Source organism: Babylonia areolata, chromosome 1 (assembly GCF_041734735.1).
Source record: "Babylonia areolata isolate BAREFJ2019XMU chromosome 1, ASM4173473v1, whole genome shotgun sequence".
NCBI lineage: Eukaryota > Metazoa > Mollusca > Gastropoda > Neogastropoda > Buccinidae > Babylonia > Babylonia areolata.
The window spans coordinates 9,681,292-9,702,931 of record NC_134876.1 but is presented as its reverse complement, the minus strand read 5'-3'; the positions used below and the strand labels follow the sequence as shown (position 1 = coordinate 9,702,931).

At 41.6% G+C, this 21,640-nt stretch overlaps 2 protein-coding genes across 10 annotated transcripts; one reads left to right on the top strand and one right to left on the bottom strand.

The window, feature by feature from the left end:
- Positions 1 to 239: 239 nt before the first annotated feature.
- Positions 240 to 20,191, bottom strand: LOC143279353 (uncharacterized). 9 transcript variants are annotated; one of them, XM_076583423.1, is made up of 6 exons: positions 20,084 to 20,191; positions 17,940 to 18,030; positions 16,077 to 16,128; positions 5,451 to 6,219; positions 4,236 to 4,383; positions 241 to 1,438 (listed from the first exon to the last, which is right to left on the bottom strand). In XM_076583423.1, exons 3-6 carry the CDS (start codon positions 16,097 to 16,099, stop codon positions 1,260 to 1,262), a joined length of 1,119 nt encoding a protein of 372 aa, XP_076439538.1. In that variant the 5' UTR covers positions 16,100 to 16,128; positions 17,940 to 18,030; positions 20,084 to 20,191; the 3' UTR covers positions 241 to 1,259. The 9 variants fall into 9 exon arrangements, with proteins under 9 accessions (XP_076439546.1, XP_076439554.1, XP_076439491.1 ...); XM_076583410.1 differs by having other exon boundaries at positions 17,940 to 18,026; positions 20,084 to 20,187; XM_076583391.1 differs by having other exon boundaries at positions 17,940 to 18,077; positions 20,084 to 20,171.
- On the top strand, positions 6,577 to 14,897 carry LOC143291139 (ras-related C3 botulinum toxin substrate 1-like). Its single transcript, XM_076600813.1, has 6 exons — positions 6,577 to 7,208; positions 10,170 to 10,244; positions 10,943 to 11,060; positions 12,244 to 12,306; positions 12,751 to 12,831; positions 14,302 to 14,897. The coding sequence occupies exons 1-6, from the start codon at positions 7,168 to 7,170 to the stop codon at positions 14,518 to 14,520; spliced, it is 597 nt and encodes a 198-aa protein (XP_076456928.1). The 5' UTR covers positions 6,577 to 7,167; the 3' UTR covers positions 14,521 to 14,897.
- Positions 20,192 to 21,640: the final 1,449 nt, after the last annotated feature.

Sequence of the window (21,640 nt, the reverse complement as noted above, 5' to 3'; positions counted from 1 at the left end):
CTTATTTCTGGGCAGTTCCAAAACATGTCTTTTGCGGAATGGCAAAAGTTACAGTTATCATTATCAAACAATCCCATTTGTTTCAAAATCACGTTTGTCCCCATCCACCTATGTACCTATTATTTCAGCAGTGTGAACTTTTTTCAGTTGTTAACTGGACTTGCAGGGGTTTTTTTGTTTTGTTTTTTGTTTTGTTTTTTATTTTGGGGGCTGGGGGTGGGGTTGGGGGGGGGGGGTCTTTCTTTTTTAAGGAAAACCTGACATTTTCAGTATCAAAGATGAATGGATCATACAGAGTTCATCCTTATTTTCTCATGGTCCTGCAGTGTTTCATGTATTTGGTTACATTTGTTCTTGTCTGTTACCATTTCTACGCTGATATTTTGCTCTTACATGTTTGTGTAATTTTTGTCCAATGGCTTCTCTTCTTGTTGTTTTCTGTCGCTGTCTCTTGGTCCTTCAGGTTCGCCATCTTCAGATCTGAAGCCTGTTTGTCATCTTCTTCAGCTTATTCTGCCGTCACCCTTGTCCTCTTCACCTTCGGTTCTTCCGCTCTTTGTTTCTGAGTGCCCTCTTCTCATCACCCATATTTGTATTTTGTATTTGTATTTCTTTTTATCACAACAGATTTCTCTGTGTGAAATTCGGGCTGCTCTCCCCTGGGAGAGCGCGTCGCTACACTAGAGCGCCACCCATTTTTTTTATATTTTTTCCTGCGTGCAGTTTTATTTGTTTTTCCTATCGAAGTGGATTTTTCTACAGAATTTTGCCAGGAACAACACTTTTGTTGCCGTGGGTTCTTTTATGTGCGCTAAGTGCATGCTGCACACGGGACCTTGGTTTATCGTCTCATCCGAATGACTAGCGTCCAGACCACCACTCCAGGTCTAGTGGAGGGGGAGAAAATATCGGCGGCTGAGCCGTGATTCGAACCAGCGCGCTCGGATTCTCTCGCTTCCTAGGCGGACGTGTTACCTCTAGGCCATCACTCCACTTAGGCCATCACTCCATTCTGCATTCTTTCCTCTGTCTCCTCGTCTTTAGTCATCTTCACACTTGGCTGCAGGTAAGGGAGCGTGTCTGGTTGTTTTCGTATTATGTTTGGCGTTTGAATGAGTTCACACATGTCACAATGTGTGTGTGTGTGTGTGTGTGTGTGTGTGTGTGTGTGTGTAGTTACATGTCTTGCAGTGTTAACTTTCTCAAGAGCTGTTGGCTGTACATGGGTGTCGCATTACCAACAGCCCTAACAGAGCAGATCAATGTTCAGAAGGGTGCACGTTGAGCAGCCTGCGTGCTATGCGGTCCAGGCCCACATAGCTGAGGACTCTGATGTCGCGCTCACTGATGGTAGGCTGCAGTAGCGTGGCCGTCAGCCCCACGATGCTCCCAGCGTACATCAAGAACTGAAGGCGAGTCAACAGTTCATTGACTCCCACTGCACACACAAAAAACACACACACACGCGCGCACACACACACACACGCACACACACACAAGCGTCCACTATGCAGCAAGGTTCACTATGTTACACCTGAATGCCACTGTAGCAGTGATAAGTTTCAGTTTCAGTTTCAGTAGCTCAAGGAGGCGTCACTGCGTTCGGACAAAACCATATACGCTACACCACATCTGCCAAGCAGATGCCTGACCAGCAGCGTAACCCAACGCACTTAGTCAGGCCTTGGAGAAAAAAAAAGAAAAAAAAAGGGGGGGAATAAATAATAGATAAGCTTACATAAATAGATAAATAAATAAATAAATAATAATCATAATATAGAAAAAGGTAGTAGTAGTAATAATAATAATTTAAAAAAAAATTAAATTAAATAAATACAGAAAATACAGAAAACACAAGAATAAATAAATAATATCAGCAGTGATAAAAAAAAATAATAACAACCTATATGGTAAAACAAAACTAACAACAATGATAATAAACCAAATGTTAAGATCAATGTTATTCATTTACTTCATTAATGATATGCTTGATGTGTTGGAGTGTTTTGTAAAAATATTTGCTGATGACATAAAGGCTTACTACTGTGGAATAAATGATAAAGAAAAGCAAATTCTGCTCCAAGAAAGTATAAACAAAGAGGTCAAATGGACAGAGATGTGGCAAATTAAGTTTAACAATGAAAAATGTAAAATACTTCATGTTAGTAAAGATAACCCAAAATACACTTATCATATCAATTCTGATGATATTGAAGAAACTGAGTTAAAAAAAAAAAAAAAAAAGGATCTGGAAATTTTGGTGGATAAAAATCTAACTTTTGAACAACACATTAATGCTACAGTAAAAAAAAAAGGGGGGGGGGGTGGGGGGGGTGGGGGGGGGGGCAAATAGAATAGCAGGCATGAACACCCATTTTATCCAGTATAAAATTAAAGATGTCATGGTGCCATTATCTAAATCATTAGTAAGACCAATACTGGAATATGGTAATGTGGTATGGTCCCCCCCCCCCCCCCCCCCGCCCCCCAGCCTCTCCCCCTTCCCCCCACCCCCACCCCCACCTTAGAAAACATACTGACCTGACTGAAAATGTACAGAGAAGATTTACCAAGCAAATTACAGGTATAGGTAGCATGTCCTATGAAGAGAGACTAGCTAGTTCGAAACCCCCCAAGCCTGGAATATCACTGGTTCAGGGGTGACATGATCGAGACATATAAAATTCTACAAGGACGTTATGATAAGAGCACAACACAAAATCTTTTCACTCTACATGGCAGTAATCATACCAGAGGTCACCCACTAAAACTAATGAAGACGTTCACCATATCAAACTTTTTTTTTTCACAATTTTTTTTACTAACAGGGTTGTTAACTTCTGGAATAATCTGCCCAGTAACATTGTCACTGCGGGCAGGAACACTTAACAATTTAAGAATTTATTAGGTAAACACTGAAAGGATTATGGCTTCTGAGTAAATGTTCCCACATGAAGCTAACCATAACATTAGTAACTGCGCACTCTTATAAAAAGATATAGAAAAAAAAAGACACAAAAAAGGTCTTAATGGTCAGGCAAAAGGCTGTATCAGTATCAGTACCAGTATCAGTAGCTCAAGGAGGCGTCACAGTGTTCGGTCAAATCCATATACACTACACCACATCTGCCAAGCAGATGCCTGACTAGCAGTGTAACCCAACGCGCTTAGTCAGGCCTTGAGAAAGAAAAAAAATTATATATACTAATAATAATTTTATTAAAATAAAATAAAATAAATAAATAAAGGCTGATAAAGCCTAAAAGCAGTGACACATGATATGTTATCAGGAACATGAACACGAGGCACAATGCAAAACAATGCGAGGCAGATACATGTACTATGTCTGGACCACAGTCTCTTCTACAGGCAAAGAGATAAAAACGAACACACAAATTTAGCAAGAACTCACTGAGACTGTGAGGTGATCTATGAACAACAGTATACTCATGAACTGAAGATGGAAAACCAGCCCCGCATCAGTAAATTGAAAAAAAAATGAAGTCAAATCTCTTTATTCATCATTACCATTCATCACCTTGCCTGTGCAAGGCTGTGGGGGTTGAACGGCATCCACACGCACAGCTACGATTGACCCCAGTCTTTGTTATGAGGTATATACTAGCCATGATTTAAAACATATGAAAAACTGAGGCAGCGCGTGATGCGTTTTCACAACAAGCACATATATATATACACGAAAGTTGGCAGGCACATACACACTTCCACACACACAAGTGCTCACACATACACATACATATGCACGTATGCACACATACACACACCCATACACACACTAACTCACTCACACACACAAACACACTCACACACACACACTCACACACACACACACACTCACACACATGCTGATGTAAGCATCAAAAACAAGTTTTCCCTGGCTACATCATGTGGTTCGTTCACCTCTTACACATCACCTAATACACATGTACTAATGCAGACAGAAAACAAAGAGATGGTGTCATATGAAAACAAGATTGTGATGGGAAGAGCACAGGAATCCCCAATGATGCATTACAAATAAATAAATCTAAGACTTCTATAAATGCACACACACACACACACACACACAATTAATCACACACACACACACACACACACAATTAATCACACACACACACACACACACACAATTAATCACACACACACACACACACACACACAATTAATGACACACACATGCACAACAGTGCTCTAAACCTGCAAAATCCACTGACCCCTTTTCAGGTTGAGATGAATGGTTCCAGACTCCAGTCCATCCTTGAAGTAAGTATAATGACCAGCAGCAAACATGGCTGCCCCGACCACGACCCCGATGACTCCTGGCCGCGGCACGTCCGTCAGTATGATCACGTTTTCCAGCACCTATCAACACAACACAGCTAACTGATTTCTAATGACGGGCGCAATAGCCGAGTGGTTAAAGCGTTGGACTTTCGATCTGAGGGTCCCGGGTTCGAATCACGGTGACGGCGCCTGGTGGGTAAAGGGTGGAGATTTTTACGATCTCCCAGGTCAACATATGTGCAGACCTGCTAGTGCCTGAACCCCCTTCGTGTGTATATGCAAGCAGAAGATCAAATACGCACGTTAAAGATCCTGTAATCCATGTCAGCGTTCGGTGGGTTATGGAAACAAGAACATACCCAGCATGCACACCCCCGAAAACGGAGTATGGCTGCCTACATGGCGGGGTAAAAACGGTCATACACGTAAAAGCCCACTCGTGCACATACGAGTGAACGCAGAAGAAGAAGAAGACTGATTTCTAAGTATCAAAAAAAAAAATAGCAATAACAATACAGCACAGCACAAACTTTTTTTTTTTTTTTGTTCTTTTTTTTTTGCTGCCCCATCATCAGCACCGTTTCAGTGGCATTACTCCCATGCCGCTCATTTAGATTCCCCCATACATGGCCACACCCGGGTTCATCTGTCACAGTTCCAGCATCGGCAGTCCACAGGGAACCATCGATGCTAGGTCGCCAGGAGGCCACACACCAGAGGAGACCTTGCACTGCCGCTGAGTCACTTCGGTGGTGTTCAGTGGTGCCTGTTCTGTCTTAACGTACTTAGGACACCACCTACTAAGCCCCCTACAGCACAGCACAAACTTATTTCCATCATCAAATACATTTCAAAATGAGATTGTAAACCAGTGCTGGCAACTGCACCTTTCTGCTTTCTTCACGATTTGACTGAGACTTCATTTCCACCAGACACATGCTAAACTTCAAAACTGAAAATGTGGGGGAGGGTATATGAATATATGTATGTATGTGTGTGTGCATGTGCATGTGCTTGCGTGTGCACATGTGTGTGCACCCACTTGTACCTGCACATGTACATGCATGTAAATGTGCATGTGTGCATTCTCATTATCTTCAAGCACTACACAACAGGACATGCATTTGTATCTATGGTACAAATACCTGTGCCCACAGCATGAACACGGCCACTGTCAACGTGTCATACATGGTCAGAAGTGTGAACTCCAGATGCACAAGTGTCACCGACAACACGCCTGTCAACACCGCCAGCAGCGACGCCATCAGCAGCCCCGATGACACCATCAGGCTGACCACAACCGCCAGCATGGCCCAACAGGCTGCAGTGGTGAGGAGGGTGTTCTGGGAGCGGGGGATGAACGTGACACTGTTGTCGTACAAGTGCTTGGTCACTACATTCCGCACCAACACAAACAGGGAAGCCAGGATACGAAGCAAAGCACGACCATCAACCAGCAGCGTGAAGTCAGCGGTGAGCAGACCGGCGCCCACACACAGGCACACCACTGCCGCCACCCTGTGCAAATCTGTCGGAATGGAAGCCGCAGCACAGAGCAGCAGCATGCACAGCACGGGTTCCTGGACCCCAAAACAGGCTGACGCAGCCGAGTTCCCACCCCAGAGCAAGTAATTGAGCAAGAAGAGTCCTCCTACGTAGCCCAGGAGGCCGGTGACCGCAGCTTCCCGGCTGGTGTTGGAGGTTGAAAAGTTCAAGCCGTTGACTCTGAGGACGTTGACAGCTGCAGCCACCTGAAGGCATGCTAGGATGAGGGTGAGGATGGAGGGGATGGCATTGCTGTACATGTCCGTCACCATTGCTGACAGTTCCTTCTGGGCCATGGAGTGCATGAGATGCACAACGACGGCTGCTGCCACAACTCCCATTCCCCATAGGGGAGGGTTCTCCTTTTCCCTGCCACAGAAAGATATGACACATACTGTCTGGGGCTACTGTGTATTGAAAATATGTATTTATGCATCTATGTGTGTGAATGTGCATGCAAACTGTATGTGATAATGATGATGGTGATATGGTTACTTACATAGTGCCTATCCTCGGTTAAAGACCAAGCTCTAAGCACTAAGCGCTTTACATGGAGTCACTGGCACAACAGGCTGCCTAACTTGCTGGGGAGAGCCCCCTGAGAGCTGTATTTGAGCACTCATTAAAGGCTGGAGCAGAGGAGGGGAGGGGAGAGGGCTGGAAGAAGGCGGGGCTGGGCCACTTAAGAAACAAAAGGGTCAGGGGTTGAGGGAGGTCCAAGTTACTTTGTTGAGTCACAGACAGGATCTAAGCCATTCTGGACTTGAAGCAGCCCAACAGCTAGGCTGTGACAACATCTTGGGGCAATCTGTTTATTCCTTTTTTTTTTTAGAACATACACATTTTGTTTTTCGGAAAACATAAGAGGAACAGAGTTTTTGGCGGTTTCTAAAAGATCAGGATAAACATTTTCTGTAGGGAACGTGTACAGTTCTACCCATGTATGACACAAATCTGACTTTTTCAATGGGAAGGGGAACCTTATTTTCTGCACTTGTGCACTGTGTCACTGATTTTTTTTTTTTTTTTTTTTTTTTTTTTTAGCACCATGACTGGAACACAATGTAATGTTATACATTATATACGTCATGTGGGACTGACTCAGTAATACATTTGCTGTTCCCAGGAAATAGTGTGTTCTACTGATTAGTGGTTTCTTTGCATTTTAGTGTGTGTACCAGGAAGAATAATTGTCACTGTTGGAAGCCCATGGACTGCTAGCTCTGTGTGTGTGTGTGTGTGTGTGTGTGTGTGTGTGTGTGTGTGTGTGTGTGTGAGTTCAACTGATGGCCACAGAGAAAGACTGGATCTGTCGTGATGGCTGCCAAGCAAGTTAAATGTGTTGTGGTGGGAGATGGGTAAGTTATCCGAATGGGAATGATGTGCGTGCGTTCATGTGTGTGTGTGTGTACGTGTGCGTGTGTGTGTGTGTGTGGATGTAGGTTTATGTTGTTGTATTTCTTATTCGTGTACAGACAGATGGACAGATAGACATATATATGATCTACTGATTAGTGATTTCTTCGCATTTTAGTGTGTGTACCTGGAAGAAGAATTGTCACTGTTGGAAGCCCATGGACTGCTAGCTCTCTCTCTCTCTCTCACACTCTCTTTCTCTGTGTGTGTGTGTGTGTGTGTGTGTGTGACAGACGTACATGTCAGACAGACATATATAGCAGAGATGGCAGGCGTACTGAATGACATGGCACACAGACAAACATAAATGACAGACATTGCAATGGCAGACAGTTATTGGTGGTTGTTGTTTTTTATTCAGGCAGACAGACAGATGAACAAACAGACATGCAGACAGAGATATACGCTGACTCTGGCAATGTTTTATTGTCACTGACAACTGATGCTATCTTTCTAGCACAGAGAGAGAGATAGAGAGAGAGAGAGAGAATGAATGAATGAATGAATCTTTATTTTCCAACGGTGAAGATATTAGCACTTTGGCCGACTTACACATCTGCCGTTGTTCTAAGAGACACACAAACATGTACGCATATAAATGTAGTTATACTTAATACTTAATACATGTATAATGTACGAGTATAACACAGCGTCAAACTGAGAGACACAACATCGCTCACATCTGTACGGAACGGAAGCGAGTAACACACACACGCACACACACACACTAACACACACACACACACACACACACACACACACACACCAAGGGAAAAACAACAACAAAACCCTAGCATGAATGCTACACATGAATGATTCAAGTGAAATTAACACAGAAAAGTAATGATAAAATTTTAAACACAGATGTAAGAGACAGAGAGAGAGAGAGAGAGAGTGAGAGAGAGTGAGAGAGAGAGAGATGATAAGACTAAACTTCCCTCTCCTTCTTGACAGTTAATTGATCAGTCAAAGATTTTTTCCGCTGTTGCCCACAGGTCAGAATCTAATACATAACACACTTCGAAAGCAAACGAACAAACACACATATCAAACACCCAGTAATGGGCTGTAAAAGGCAATGGAATGGCTGTTATCTCTTGCACAGGAGTGAGCGAGTTAAAGCATTTCAGTGAAATGATCTTTTGCTGTGTAAAAGTTGACAACACAGACAACAAACAAAAAACCAACCAAACAAACAAAAAAAACCCCACAAAAACAAATAACAACTTGAGAAACATATCGTTGCAATTACTCTATTATTATATTTTTTAATCTTATTATTTTTGTGAAGGAACAAGTTTCCGCATGACGAGGGTCATAAAACATTTTCCCTGTTCATTAAAGATTTCCTCTAACTCACTTCCCATAGACTGAGAAGTACAAAACTTGGCACAGTTATTAGTCTTCCTTTTTTAAATCGGTACCACCAAGGGTGACACACTTCTCCCATCGCTTTATGCAGCTGTGAAAACCTTGCCTGTAGAAATCTGCAGTCATGAGTTGACCTCGGAAATAAGCGTTCAATCGTCTGGGAAGTGCTAGCCCTTCAAAAATGATTTCATGGCTGGATAGAGGTGGAAGTCAGACGGTGTGAGGTTGGGAGAGTAAGGGGGTGAAAAAGGATTTCATAGCCGTAGGACTGTGCTTCAGTTAACATGCTTCCGGCAACATGCGAGTTGTGAATCGGGGTGTTGCCTTGCAGGAGACAGACACCTTTGGTCTGCATGCCACGTTTTGATGGCCTCCCGCAATTTCTCCAGCGATGAAGCGTAGTATGTCCCGGTAATTGTGGCACCCTTTACCAGGACCACTACTCTGCGCTGGTTCCAAAAGACCGTGAGCATGACCTTACCCGACGAAGGTTGGAAACGTGCCTTCTTCGGAGGTGATGAGTCAAAATGCTTCCACTGCTTCAATTGGGCTTTAGTCTCTGGGCCATAGCGATGGACCCATGTTTCATCCTGCTTGACAGGTCTTTCGAAAAGTCCTCCTGGTTTTCTTGGCACATGGCCAAAAGAGCCTGGGAGCACGTGACTTGTTCCTGCTTCTGGAAAGGTGTAAGCAACCGGGGAATCCATCGTGCAGACAACTTCCGCATGTGGAAATGGTCATGGATGATTTTTTTTTTCCACATTCTGATCTTGACATCTTAGGCTAGTTTGCAAATGGTTATGCGGCGATCTTCCAAAATGGCTGCCTCCACTTGCCAGATGGTGTCTCCATCAAATGCGGACTGTGGTCACCTGGGAATGGGAGCTGTTTCCAACGATGTCCAACCACACTTTAACTTACGATACCAGTACTTGACTACGTCATACGATGGGTCATCCTACCCATCAGTCTCCTTCATCTCATTGGACGTGTCCCTTGGTGCGCAGCCTCTCAGGTACAGAAACTTGATGACCGCTCTGCATTCAATTGGCTCCATTATCACACCTTTCTCCACCGTAGTACAAGTAAAAGAGAAACTGTTTTAGAAGTTCTGAGAAGTAAATTACCATGTGAACTATAGAGATATGTATTATTATAGCCTACTACAATAACTGGAAGTACGTCAGAGGAAATCTTAAATGAAAACCCCTCTTAAAAAAAAAACAAACAACAAAACAACCCGCCCCCCCCAAAAAAAAACAAAAAAACGCACACACACACACACAAACACACACGCACACATTTCAATCATTTGAGTTCTAAATGGAGTTATTTTATCTGCATTTTGGTTGATTAGTTACTTCAAAACTATTAACATATTCTTTGGTTTATGTACTTGTCAATTATAAATTTATCATTCACCTCTTTATTTGTTTGTCCGACAGTCTGCTTTACTAGACTTACTGATATATATGTATACTTGTATGTTTTCATGTTTCCATGCCTTCACTCATAGGCAAGTTGATTTGCAGCGCTGTGGGCAAATCGTGCATGCTGATCACCTACACAACGGCCAAGTTCCCTGAAGGCTACGGCGATCAACCTATGTGAGTCTCACACCACAGGCCGGGCGCTGCCCATGACTCATCTTGCCACTATGTCTATCTGTCTGTCATCCTACTGTATACACAGTGATGGCCTGGTAAAGTGATGGCCTAGAGGTAACGCGTCCACCTAGGAAGCAAGAGAATCTGAGCGCACTGGTTCAAATCACGGCTCAGCCACCAATATTTTCTCCCCCTCCATTAGACCTCGAGTGGTGGTCTAGACGCTAGTCATTCGGATGAGATGATAAACCGAGGTCCCGTGTGCAGCATGCACTTAGCACACGTAAAAGTAACCACGGGAACAAATGGGTTGTTCCTGGCAAAATTCTGAAGAAAAATCCACTTCGATAGGAAAAACAAATAAAACAGCACGCAGGAAAAAATATTTAAAATGGGTGACGCTGTAGTATAGCGACGCGCTCTCCCTGGGGAGAGCAGCCCGAATTTCACACAGAGAAATCTGATGTGATAAAAAGAAATACAAAATACAAATACACTTCCTATTGCCATGGGTTCTTTTTCAGTGCACCACGTGTGTGCTGCACAAGGGACCTCAGTTTATCGTCTCATCTGAATGACTTTCCAGTCAAACTTGGGAGAAAGGGCGGGAGCGGGATTCAAACCCAGACCCTCACAGACTCTTTGTATTGGCAGATGAGCATCTTAGCCATTCTGCCACCTTGCTCCTGTGCTTTCAGTCTCGGCAAGTATACAGCCAACATCACCCAGGATGGACAGACCGTCGCCCTGCAGCTGTGGGACACACAGGGACAGGAAGACTATGACGAAATGATACCTTTGCTCTACCAAGACACGGTCAGTGGCCCAACAACCTTAACTGATTAATTAACAAACAAAACAAACAAACAAACAGAAGAAGGAGGAATGAAAGAATGAAAGAAAAAAAATCCTGCCCTTGTTGTTGTTTCATTTGGAGCAAAATTATGGAAAATGATCTGAAATGCAAAATACACCCCTCCTTTGATTTTTTTGATGCCGTGCTTGCTTGTTTGTTTGTTTTTTTATAAAATAAAAATAAATAAAAGATGATAATTGGGTGTAGGAAAGTGTGCGGGCTAACGTTTTGAACTTCCTGTCAATGTGATTTTATAGATTTATCCTTTGACAGAAAGGAATCTAGGCAGCGTAATTGCGGATTATATTATCTGTGTGGTAGCTCTCTGCATATTCTAAGTCCTGTAAATACGGTTCTGGTTTCAAAGCATGGGTGGGTAGGGTGGGGGAGGGTGGTGGGGAGGCAGGGGGGCAGGTGGGGTGGGGGCTGGGGGGGGGGGGGGGGGTCTCATTGACTGGGTTATCAAGTTCCTTATGTTTTCTTATTCATTTGATTATCAGATTTGAGTTCTCTCTTGTTAAATTAACATCCCATTCCAGCCCATCCATATTTGTTTCTCTCTCTCTCTCTCTCTCTCTCTCTTGTTTCACTGTTTCCTGTAATTAATGCCAACAACAGCAGCGAGAGAGTGGGGAGGAAGGTGTGGAGAGAATTTGAAAGCCATTTCACCGTTGAAAGCCATTCATGGTAACTGCTGACTGTATCGGGAAGAACCTTGGATCTTGTCAGTTTGACATGTTCTCTTGTGTGTATACACTTGCAATGTCTAATAATGTATCTATTGATCTAATTTTCTATGTGCACACCTTTGCAAGATCTAATTATCTATCAGTTTGATTTTCTATCTATCTATCTGTACGGAGAGAGACAGAGAGAGGGAGAGTCCAGATTTTCTCTGGACGCCAGAAAAGAAAGGATGCAGTGAGAAATGGAGAGAGAAGGAGAGATGAAAAGAGAAGAACCAACCGTAATTTTTACTGTATCTGTGTTTGTGTATGATTTTCGATCTATGTTTATATCTTGTTATGTACTATCCCCCCCAATATTCCTTGTGACCCCGGTACACTTGGTAATAAAGACATTCTATTCTATTCTAATGTGATGCCCCGAATTGTTCATCCACTTTCCGTTCATTTGTATCAGGATATCTTCATGATATGCTTTTCCCTGATGAGCGAAACGAGCTACAAAAACGTGGAACCAAAGGTGAGTTTCCACTAACTGCTCCTCCTAGCTCAGTTTTTCACAACTTGCATGATCTTTTTTTTATCTTCTTTTTTTTTCTTCTTTTTTTTGTGGTTATGGTGTGATTTAATTTTGTTTTCTAGGTGGGTATATTTTCCTTCATTCATTTTAAAAAAAAAACCAAATCATTTGTTTTTTCTTTCTTTAATTATCTGTTTGATTTATTCATTATTCATAATCACATTTTAATCATCCAAATTCCCAGTTTCAAAAAAATTTTTTAAATGCAACAACTATTCATCGCAAGTAAACTAACCCACCACCACACACACACACACGCACACACTTTCAAACTCTTTCACTCCATCACACATACACCCACACACACCCACACAAACTATCTCTCCCACTCTCTCTCTCTCTCTCTAATTGTAGTTCGTTCTGTCTTGTCTGCACCCCTAACAGTGGTACCCGGAAATCTGTCGCCATGCCCCTGATGCTCCCATTGTGCTGGTGGGCACCAAACTGGACTTGAGGAACGACAAGGTGTGTGTGTGTGCATGTTCGTTCGTTCTTCAGTTTAACGTCTTTTCACTGTAAGTGATATTAGACGAGGGAAGGAAAAAAATCGAGTGGGAAGAGGGGGAGGGGGTGGGGGTGGGGGGGAATTACTGTGTACGCATACGAGTAAGTGAAAGTGTATGTGTGTGTGTGTGTGTGTGTGTGTGTGTGTGTGTGTGTGAAAATTATTGATTTAAGTTTTGTTTAAAAAATCAACAACAAAAAAATAACAATATAACATATTTCTAATGAAAAACCAACAACTATAACAGCGAACCAACTGGACTATTTAACAAGGAGTTGAAAAAGTCATACATTAGCAATGGACTGCTGAAGATCGTCAACACTGAAGATGATTTCAGTTCAGGGATTTGAGACTTAAACATATCGCAAGTTGGTTTCATGGGAAAACATTACCATAATGATTTTCATAAGAGGCAAATCATTTCTCTAATCTGCAGATGGAAAATGAATTGTTTCAGGACAAATATGTCAGTAATGTTTCTTGCATCTGTGGTGCTCACATAACAGCCGATCATATACCAACTTGCGTGTGCATGTGTGTGTATGCATGTGTGTGTGTGTGTGCGTGTGTGTCAGAGAGAGACAGAGGGAGTTAAGATGAGGTGTGTGTGTTTGTGTGAGCGTGTGTGTGTGTGTGTGTGTTGTGAGTAATGCGATAACACTTTGTTTTTTGTTGTTGTTTTTTCGGCGAGTTAGTATCTTTAATGTTTCAGTAATTACTCTTCCAAATTCATGCCACATGTATTATTTAATGTGCTTTCAGTACTGCCAAGGTCAATGCTACATAAATGCACTATTCTACTGTCTGGTATAGGCAATAATCCATAATCCCTTTCATACCCCTGCTCCATTCCTAAGCACATCCACTTTAACCTACTGTACATTTGCTTGTTTGCTCCAGTAGCCATTCTTTCTTTGTTTAGATTTTCACATCACTTTTTTTCTTCTTCTTCTTCTTCCTCTTCTTCACTTCTGTGAAGAGTCACTGGGGCACCGCAAAGAAGAGCTGTTTACCTGATTCCTTCAGATCTGTCAGCTGTATGTCAGTGCCTGGGTCTCTGCGAATGGGTTTCCTGTCCATTCTATAATGTTGTCAGTCCATCATTGTCTGTATGGTGTGTGTGTAAAATAAGTATGTGTGTAATCTTTCAATGTCCCATGGGGGCTCATGGAATACACTTCTTGCCTTGCCTGTCCCTACTCCACCCTACCAAAAAATCTACCTTGACTCAGGACTCTATTACAAATATTTTACTTTAGGATGCCCTCCGCAAACTGCATGCAAGCAGGCAAGAATGCGTGCGTGCGTGCGTGCGTGCATGCATGTGTGTGTGTGTGTGTGTTTGTGCCACATGCATTACTTAACATGTTTTGTGAACCGCAGGGTAAGCGATGTATCGATGCACATTATTGTCACCGTCATTGTTCTAGAGTGCCCACAGCACACTGCTGGCCAACAAGCAGACGGCAGTCAGCACTAAGCATGGCAAAAGCCTGGCCCGGAAAATCAAGGCCAGGGAGTACATCGAGTGCTCGGCCATCACCCGGGAGAATCTAAATACTGTCTTCCAGAAAACGGTGCGTGTGGCCCTCAACACGGAGGGGCCTAATGGCAGCCGCTCCGGGAGTTCCAAATGTGTCCTGCTTTAGGAATGTCAAAGATTTTGTTGGGGGAAGGGGTGTAGTGGAATAGTTTGTTGGGTTTTTTTTAATTTATTTATTTTTTTTTTTTATGATTTATCATTTTACGTGATTTTTTAAGGGGTATATTGTTGTATCCATTTTTCATTTGGAGGGCTTTTTCTTTTTTTGTGTGTGTTTTTTTCTTTCTTTTTTTTTTTTCTTTTTTTTTTTTGGTGTTGTTTGTTTGTTTTTGTTTAATCTGCTTTCTGTTGTGCATATTTGCCATGCAAGATGATGGAGATTACATTATATATATTATATATATATATATATATATATATATATATATCATTCATTCATTCATTTATCTCCCACCATTTTGTGTTTGCTGAAGTTTGGTTACACTCTTGTACCCCTCACTTCTCATCTCACCCTGCACCCCCCCCCCCCCCCCCCTCCTCCGTCCGCACACAAAATTTGACAATTGTCTTCCAATCTCTGCCTTTCCCTATGACATACTCTGATACTGAGAAGAGGGTTTCCTTCAGGATCTATGTGTTTTGGGAGAGCATTAAAACAGTGAAAGCCTCGGGAGGAAAGGAGAAAGAGGGGCAGAAGAGAAAGAGAAGAAGAAAGAAAAGAAAGAGTGGTAAAGAGGACATAAAGTTTTATAAAGGAAGAGGAAGAATGGTGGAAAGAAAGAAAGAAGAAAAAAAAAAAAAAAGAAAGAAGAAGAAAAATGTGATCAGGAAATATTCTTTTTAAATACCTTACTGAAAATAATATAGTACGATGAAGAAAGAAAGTAAAGAAAACAAGAAAAAGCATGACCTTTAAGTTTGCAGATAATTACCTATATCTAATATTTAGAAAATACCATAAAGTACAAGTAAAAAAAAACATGCGAAAGAATTTTACACACACGTACACACACACACAGAGACACACAGACACAGACAGACAAACAGACAGACAGACACACACACACACACACACACATATTGTGCGACTCAAGCACCAGTCAACATATGAAAGTGTTTCTCCATCACCAAGTGTGAACAGTACCCATATAAATAATCACTCTTTAGTTTCAAATAGTTGACACCTTGCTCAAGAACCACAATTAGAATGATTCCCAACACCACACAAAAATATATAGCTGTCTTATTTATGAAAGAAATAAAGTACAGTCGGTGTATCATTTCAGTTATTTAACAGTTTGACAATTTTCTTCAAAACCAAAATATCATAGTGAGTGCTATACATACACTTTATTTACTGTCTCAGATGGATAAGAAGAAAGCAACCATGAAAGAAAAGGGGGGGAGGGGGGGCAGGGGGGGGGGGAGAAAATAATACATGATTTCAGTGGATGTCTGACATGCCTTTTGCATATGACCAAAAAATATTAATGATAACAGAGTTAAGCTGACTGTTCAAAACCTACAGAAGGTATATCAAATTGGGTGCTTGTTGATTGTGTTACATATCGTTAGGCTAATATGAGTAATAATATATAACTTCTCAGTAAAACAAATGTTGGAGTAAATGAAGACATGTACATCAAAATCTGTCCAACTTACATCTCAGAGTTTGCTGTCATCATCTTCTTCAGAGTGTCTGGGAGTGTACCTTCTGCAACAATGACACATATGAAAAAAAACATACAGTTCAATCAAATGAATAAATCCTATGAACCAGTACTGTAAATGTCTAGACTTGCATACATGTGCATGTGCAGAGTATGTGTGTGTGTATGAGTGTGTATACATGCACTAAATATATTACATACACATGCATACCACCCTTGCACACACTTGCATGCACAAGGAGATAAAAAACATTTCAATCAACACACACAGTGTGTTGGATTAAAGCTTCTTTGTATACTCAGTTTATGATGACCGAAGGGCTGTTTACTTTACTTGTTTTTTCTCAACTACCTATACAACAATTGCATCAATTGGTGGTGGACAGCCACTGTTAAGTCCAAGTAAAGGTTTCTACATGCAAAACTTAACCTGTGTCAGAGCTAACTGCCTGATATCACAGAGATCCACGCTCATTACTCATGTCTGCACACATATTTTGACCTTGGTTCCCCAAGCATTTGGCACAAAACAAAATCATTTAGTATCTCCTGTTATTTACTTTTCTCTTTTATCTTCAATATACTTTGTTATGTTCTTTCCCCTGTTTCTGATATCATTCTACACAAGCAGAATCAGAAAATCTTTGGATTATAATGTTTCTCCAACAGAGACTGGTTGCACTACTGAACTGCACTACTGAACTGAAAGTGGTGACTCTTGTCTAGATCATATACCATCGTGGGATAGTTCAACCCCCCCCCCCCCCCCCCCCCCCCCCCCCCCCCCCCCCCCCTTGCCCCCCCCCCCCCCCCAGCCTTACAGACCACACTGACAGACAGAACATTACCTGAAGACTGAAAGATCATAAGTCACTAAACTCAAGTCACTCCTTAGACATCTGACAATTTCACAGAGTCCTGCTAGGTTAACAAATTAGTTCTTTCCCCAATGATAACTCACAAATGGGACCCTGATAATGTCTTCAAAGGGCTTGAATTATGTTCCTCCCACCCACCACGTTGCCCCCTTTCATTTTAAAAAATTTATTATCATTTAATTTCTCATTTTGGTAATAAAGCACTTTATCAGTTTATGATCACAGAAAAGTTGGATTTCTTCACAGTGATGTTGATTTCTACATACATGTACTGTTTGACAAAACAGTATGGTTCAATGACTCCTGTTCTGAATTATAAAAGAATCAGTGTCTCTTTTCTGTATCCTGACTTAAGTTAGCTCAGTGTGACTCTCATCCTTAAAGCTATCTGTCTGTTAAAAAAAAAAGAAAAAAGAAAAAAAAAATCCTGCTGAAATGACCAAGGACAATAGTGCATCTCCAACACTACACTGAAGTGAAATGTGTTTGCAGTTTGAGAGAGTCTAGATTTCAAGAAAGACTGTGGTTAACATTAAATCTACTTTTGTGCATCACTGCAACTACAGATGAGACAATTTGTATTAAACTGTTCATCACCAAAAACTAAGCATTGCTTGATGAAAATTTTCTCAGCTGATGTCAGTTTCTGTCCCTTAAAACTGCAGCCATTTTCCATAAAAAGTTATCTCTGCACAATTGACATACTAGTATTTTTCTTCAAAGCGCTCTAGAAACTAAAATCAATCCAACAGCATAACATGTACATTTTTTCCTGTAACAGATGGTAATTACCCATATTGCAGCCTGTCTTTCTATTCAACACACAAGATCCAGCACTTGATGTGAAGGAACAGAGCACATTCCAAACAATGAATATTGTGAACACGACCAAGCTCACAAGTCACATGTATCTCTAAGTTTACCCTGTAGCACAGGACAAACATCGGTTACAACATGAGGCAAGAATTGACACGTACATGTACACACAATGGACTTGGGAGTGGCAGATGGAAGTTAGATACCATCTGTTGAATGTTGATGCCCACCGATCAATTGCCCCAAATCTAGCTGCCAATAAACGACACAGGAATCATGCATCTTGACGAGACCACCACCTTGATGACAGATCAAATAACAATGTGTTAATCAATCCAGGAAATCTGTGTGTGTGTGTGTGTGTGTGTGTGTGTGTGTGTGTGTGTGTGTGTGTGTGTGTGTGTGTGAATGGTGTTCAAAACAGAACATAAGCAACATGGTAGGAAAATCTAACAATAAACAACAATAAGTTAACACTACACAACTATAACAAATGTCCTATTGGATATTCTGCTGTAGCAAATGACATCTTGAAGTTGTCAAAAATGCATCAAGTGAACTTTTCATAAAGATTGGTGTGTGTGTGTGTGTGTGTGTGTGTGTGTGCGTGTGTGTGTGTGTGTGTGTCACTGTGTGTGTGTGTGTGTGTGTGTGTGTGACTCTGTGTGTGTGTGTCGGAACAGATATGTTCCTAAAAAATATTTGTCTTCAAAATTGGTTTTTAATTTTTGTAATATGCTCAAACGAGGCAAAAAAAGTCATTTTAGCTGTAAGTAAGATGATTAGATTTGCAAATGTTGCATAGCTGTACTTTTGGAGTTAAAAGACGTTTGTGTTTTCTCAACTTTTATGTGACAATGTTGTGTATTTGGAAATGTTTGTTCTGGGCTTGAAAAGATTATTTTGCAGTAATCCTCCATACTCCAGTAGGAGTGAAAGGATAATTAAAACTTGAAACTTGTCTGTCTGTCTCTGTGTGTTTATGATGTGTGTGTGTGTGTGTGTGTGTGTGTGTGTGTGTGTGTGTGTGTGTGTGAACATGCAAAAGAGTGAGAGTGCAAGTGTATGTGCTCATGCCTGTGGTGTGTGTGTGTGTGTGTGTGTGTGTGTGTGTGTGTGTGTGTGTGTGTGTGTGTGTGTGTGTGTGCAATTCACTATAGCTAATTAGATATATTGCAAATGACCTCCCATTAACTACTCCAATTCAATCATCCTTTTTGTAATCAGTTATCAAATACAAATGCCAATCATATGCAGTTCAGTTAGTTTCATATAACATACACAATTACAATATCAGTATCAGATTTCAGTTCAGACTAAAAGCAAATTACAAGATATAAGTGATCAGCCAGTATAATTTCTGAGAATATATCTTCACTCCTCTCCAACAGCATTTTGTTTTCTTCTGTTATTGATGAATGCTTACTCAATTTCTGCTAGATGATCCAGGCTCATACTCTTAGTGGTATGCCAGCATAAGTAAATGTGCTTTCCTGCCAGTTGCTGACAATGTTTGCAGTCTTTGCAACATCATAAAAGAACCATGTACATTCACAGAATCACACATAACACCATAACATGCAAACACACACACACACACACACACACACACACACACACACACACACACACGTTTGTTTATACTTTATTGTTGGGTTTGTTTGCTCATGGAGATGTGTTTCGACTTCAGCCAAACAATTTTGACCTGTGTTTATCAGCACTGTGTCAGTATGCATTGTAATCCCCTTACAAAAAGGGAATCTCTGCCAATTTGTATCAGTGTCAGTGTCAGTGTCAGCGTCAGTGTCACACACACACACACACACACACACAATAAATAAATACATTTACATTGGTAAATAAATAATCAAATTATGAAACCTTGTTCATTTGTAATTCTAATCAGCATTTTTTTTCTTCTCTTTTTTCACGTTTTCTCGACTGATTAAAAAACCCCAACCAAAACCTATAAGTATAATTACACTAACGGATGCAGATTCTTGGTAGTACTTGGTAGTACCAAATGACTTGACGCGGCAGTACGGCCACTATGGTGTACAAAGTGTGTGTGTCTGTGTAGTGCAGACTGTAGTTGTGTATGATCATCTGCTGCTGTGTCTTTGCACTACGTTGCACACACACACACACACACACACAACCAAAAAACACTTAACTGCGTATATTGCTTCAACTTTCCAAAACACGCAGCAACAGAAACGAACAATCCCAATGACTGATACCTTCAGACGCTGTGGAAGTTCTCTACCAGTCAGTGTCTCATCTAATTGGGCAACATAATTCTGACCTTTTGCTAGTGCTAGACAAGCTGCAACTTCACGTTCAATCCACTGATCTAAAATTTAATTGTACGTTCAATCCTCTCTCCACGTCCGCCTCACACGTCTGTTTTGCCCCTTTGGATTGGCTGCTCCGAGAGTTGACGCCCTTGGCTGTTTACTTTCGATTGTTCTCGTTTCCTGTGACTTCCGTGAATTTCTCGTGGGCGTCCCCTTTCCGATTTCTCCAAGTTTCACCAGTGTGACAGATCCACTAACCACTAGAAACGCAAATGGAACTTTTATTGCTAAACGATCCGCGGTACTGGAATTTAGGATGCTAAAGTGCCATTATACGCTCGGAATTACCAACACAAGAGAATACTGTTCGAGTTACAAACATAATTTATCTGTTGAATGAACATGCACCAACTACTTAAGTCGATCTTTTTATCGTTGATAAGCAGACTTGTTGGGGGAAGAATACAGCCTTTCGTGGGTGTAATTTTGTGTGGGGGGAGGGGTGAGGGTTATTTGCGTATGCGACATTTTTGAAACCTCCATCCTCAAAGTACCCATGCACATTCCGTCCTCAGAAATGATAGATTTTATATTGGCTACCACATTCGACCCACCCCTTATCACACACACACACACACACACACACACACACGTGTGTGTGCATGTATGTGTGTGTGTGTGTGTGTGTGTGTGTGTGTGTGACAGAGAGAGAGAGACTGTGCTATTATTTCTAACAATCCTTTGGCTGATTTCAATGGTCAGAGGTCAAAATGGGCATATAACGTGACATGGATTGTTATAGTGTCAGCTGGTGACTACGTTGAGGTTGTGGTGACCGTTCTGCACCCCTCTCCTTGATTGCTGAGCCCACTTGCTCATGCCATACACCCAAAACCAGCCTGGCACAATTGCTCTCTCAGTCATCACTTAAATCCCTCTCTCCCTCGATCATCCCCCCCTCATCCCCCTTTTATCCAACCCCTGCAGGCTCTCTCATCCATTCCCTGCTGAGTGGGTGTGAAGATTAAAGCATTGTTTGTGTGTGCCCATTGGTCATTCTACTGGCCAGGACCCATCAGTGATGCTCTGTCTGCAACAGTATACACATTATTTTCCTGTCAGTGTGTAAGTCCTGGACTCTTGCAGCAGAGCTCCAGAGAAGGATCCAAGCAGAGGAAATCTGATGTTTCAGTTCAGGAGATTCCTTTGCATCTCCTTCAAGGACCACATAAGATAAATCAGAAAAACCATCAGAAGACTGGTTCAAAGACCTCTTGACCACAAAAAAAAAAAAAAAAAAAAAAAAGAATAAGAAAAAAGGAAGATGGGAATTTAAGGTATGGCCATGTGACAAGATGTGATGAGTGCCCCATCCTTCAGAGAACTGTACAGGGTGAAGGGAAAAGGGGCAGACAGTGAAACAAGTGGGTAGACCATAATATCACTGAGAGGACAGAGAAGAGCCCTGTCCTACGACTGCATTCTGCGGTGCAACATCCCCAACAATCAAACCATGTCTTGGGATGACTGATACATATTGATTATACATTTATTTGCAACCAATC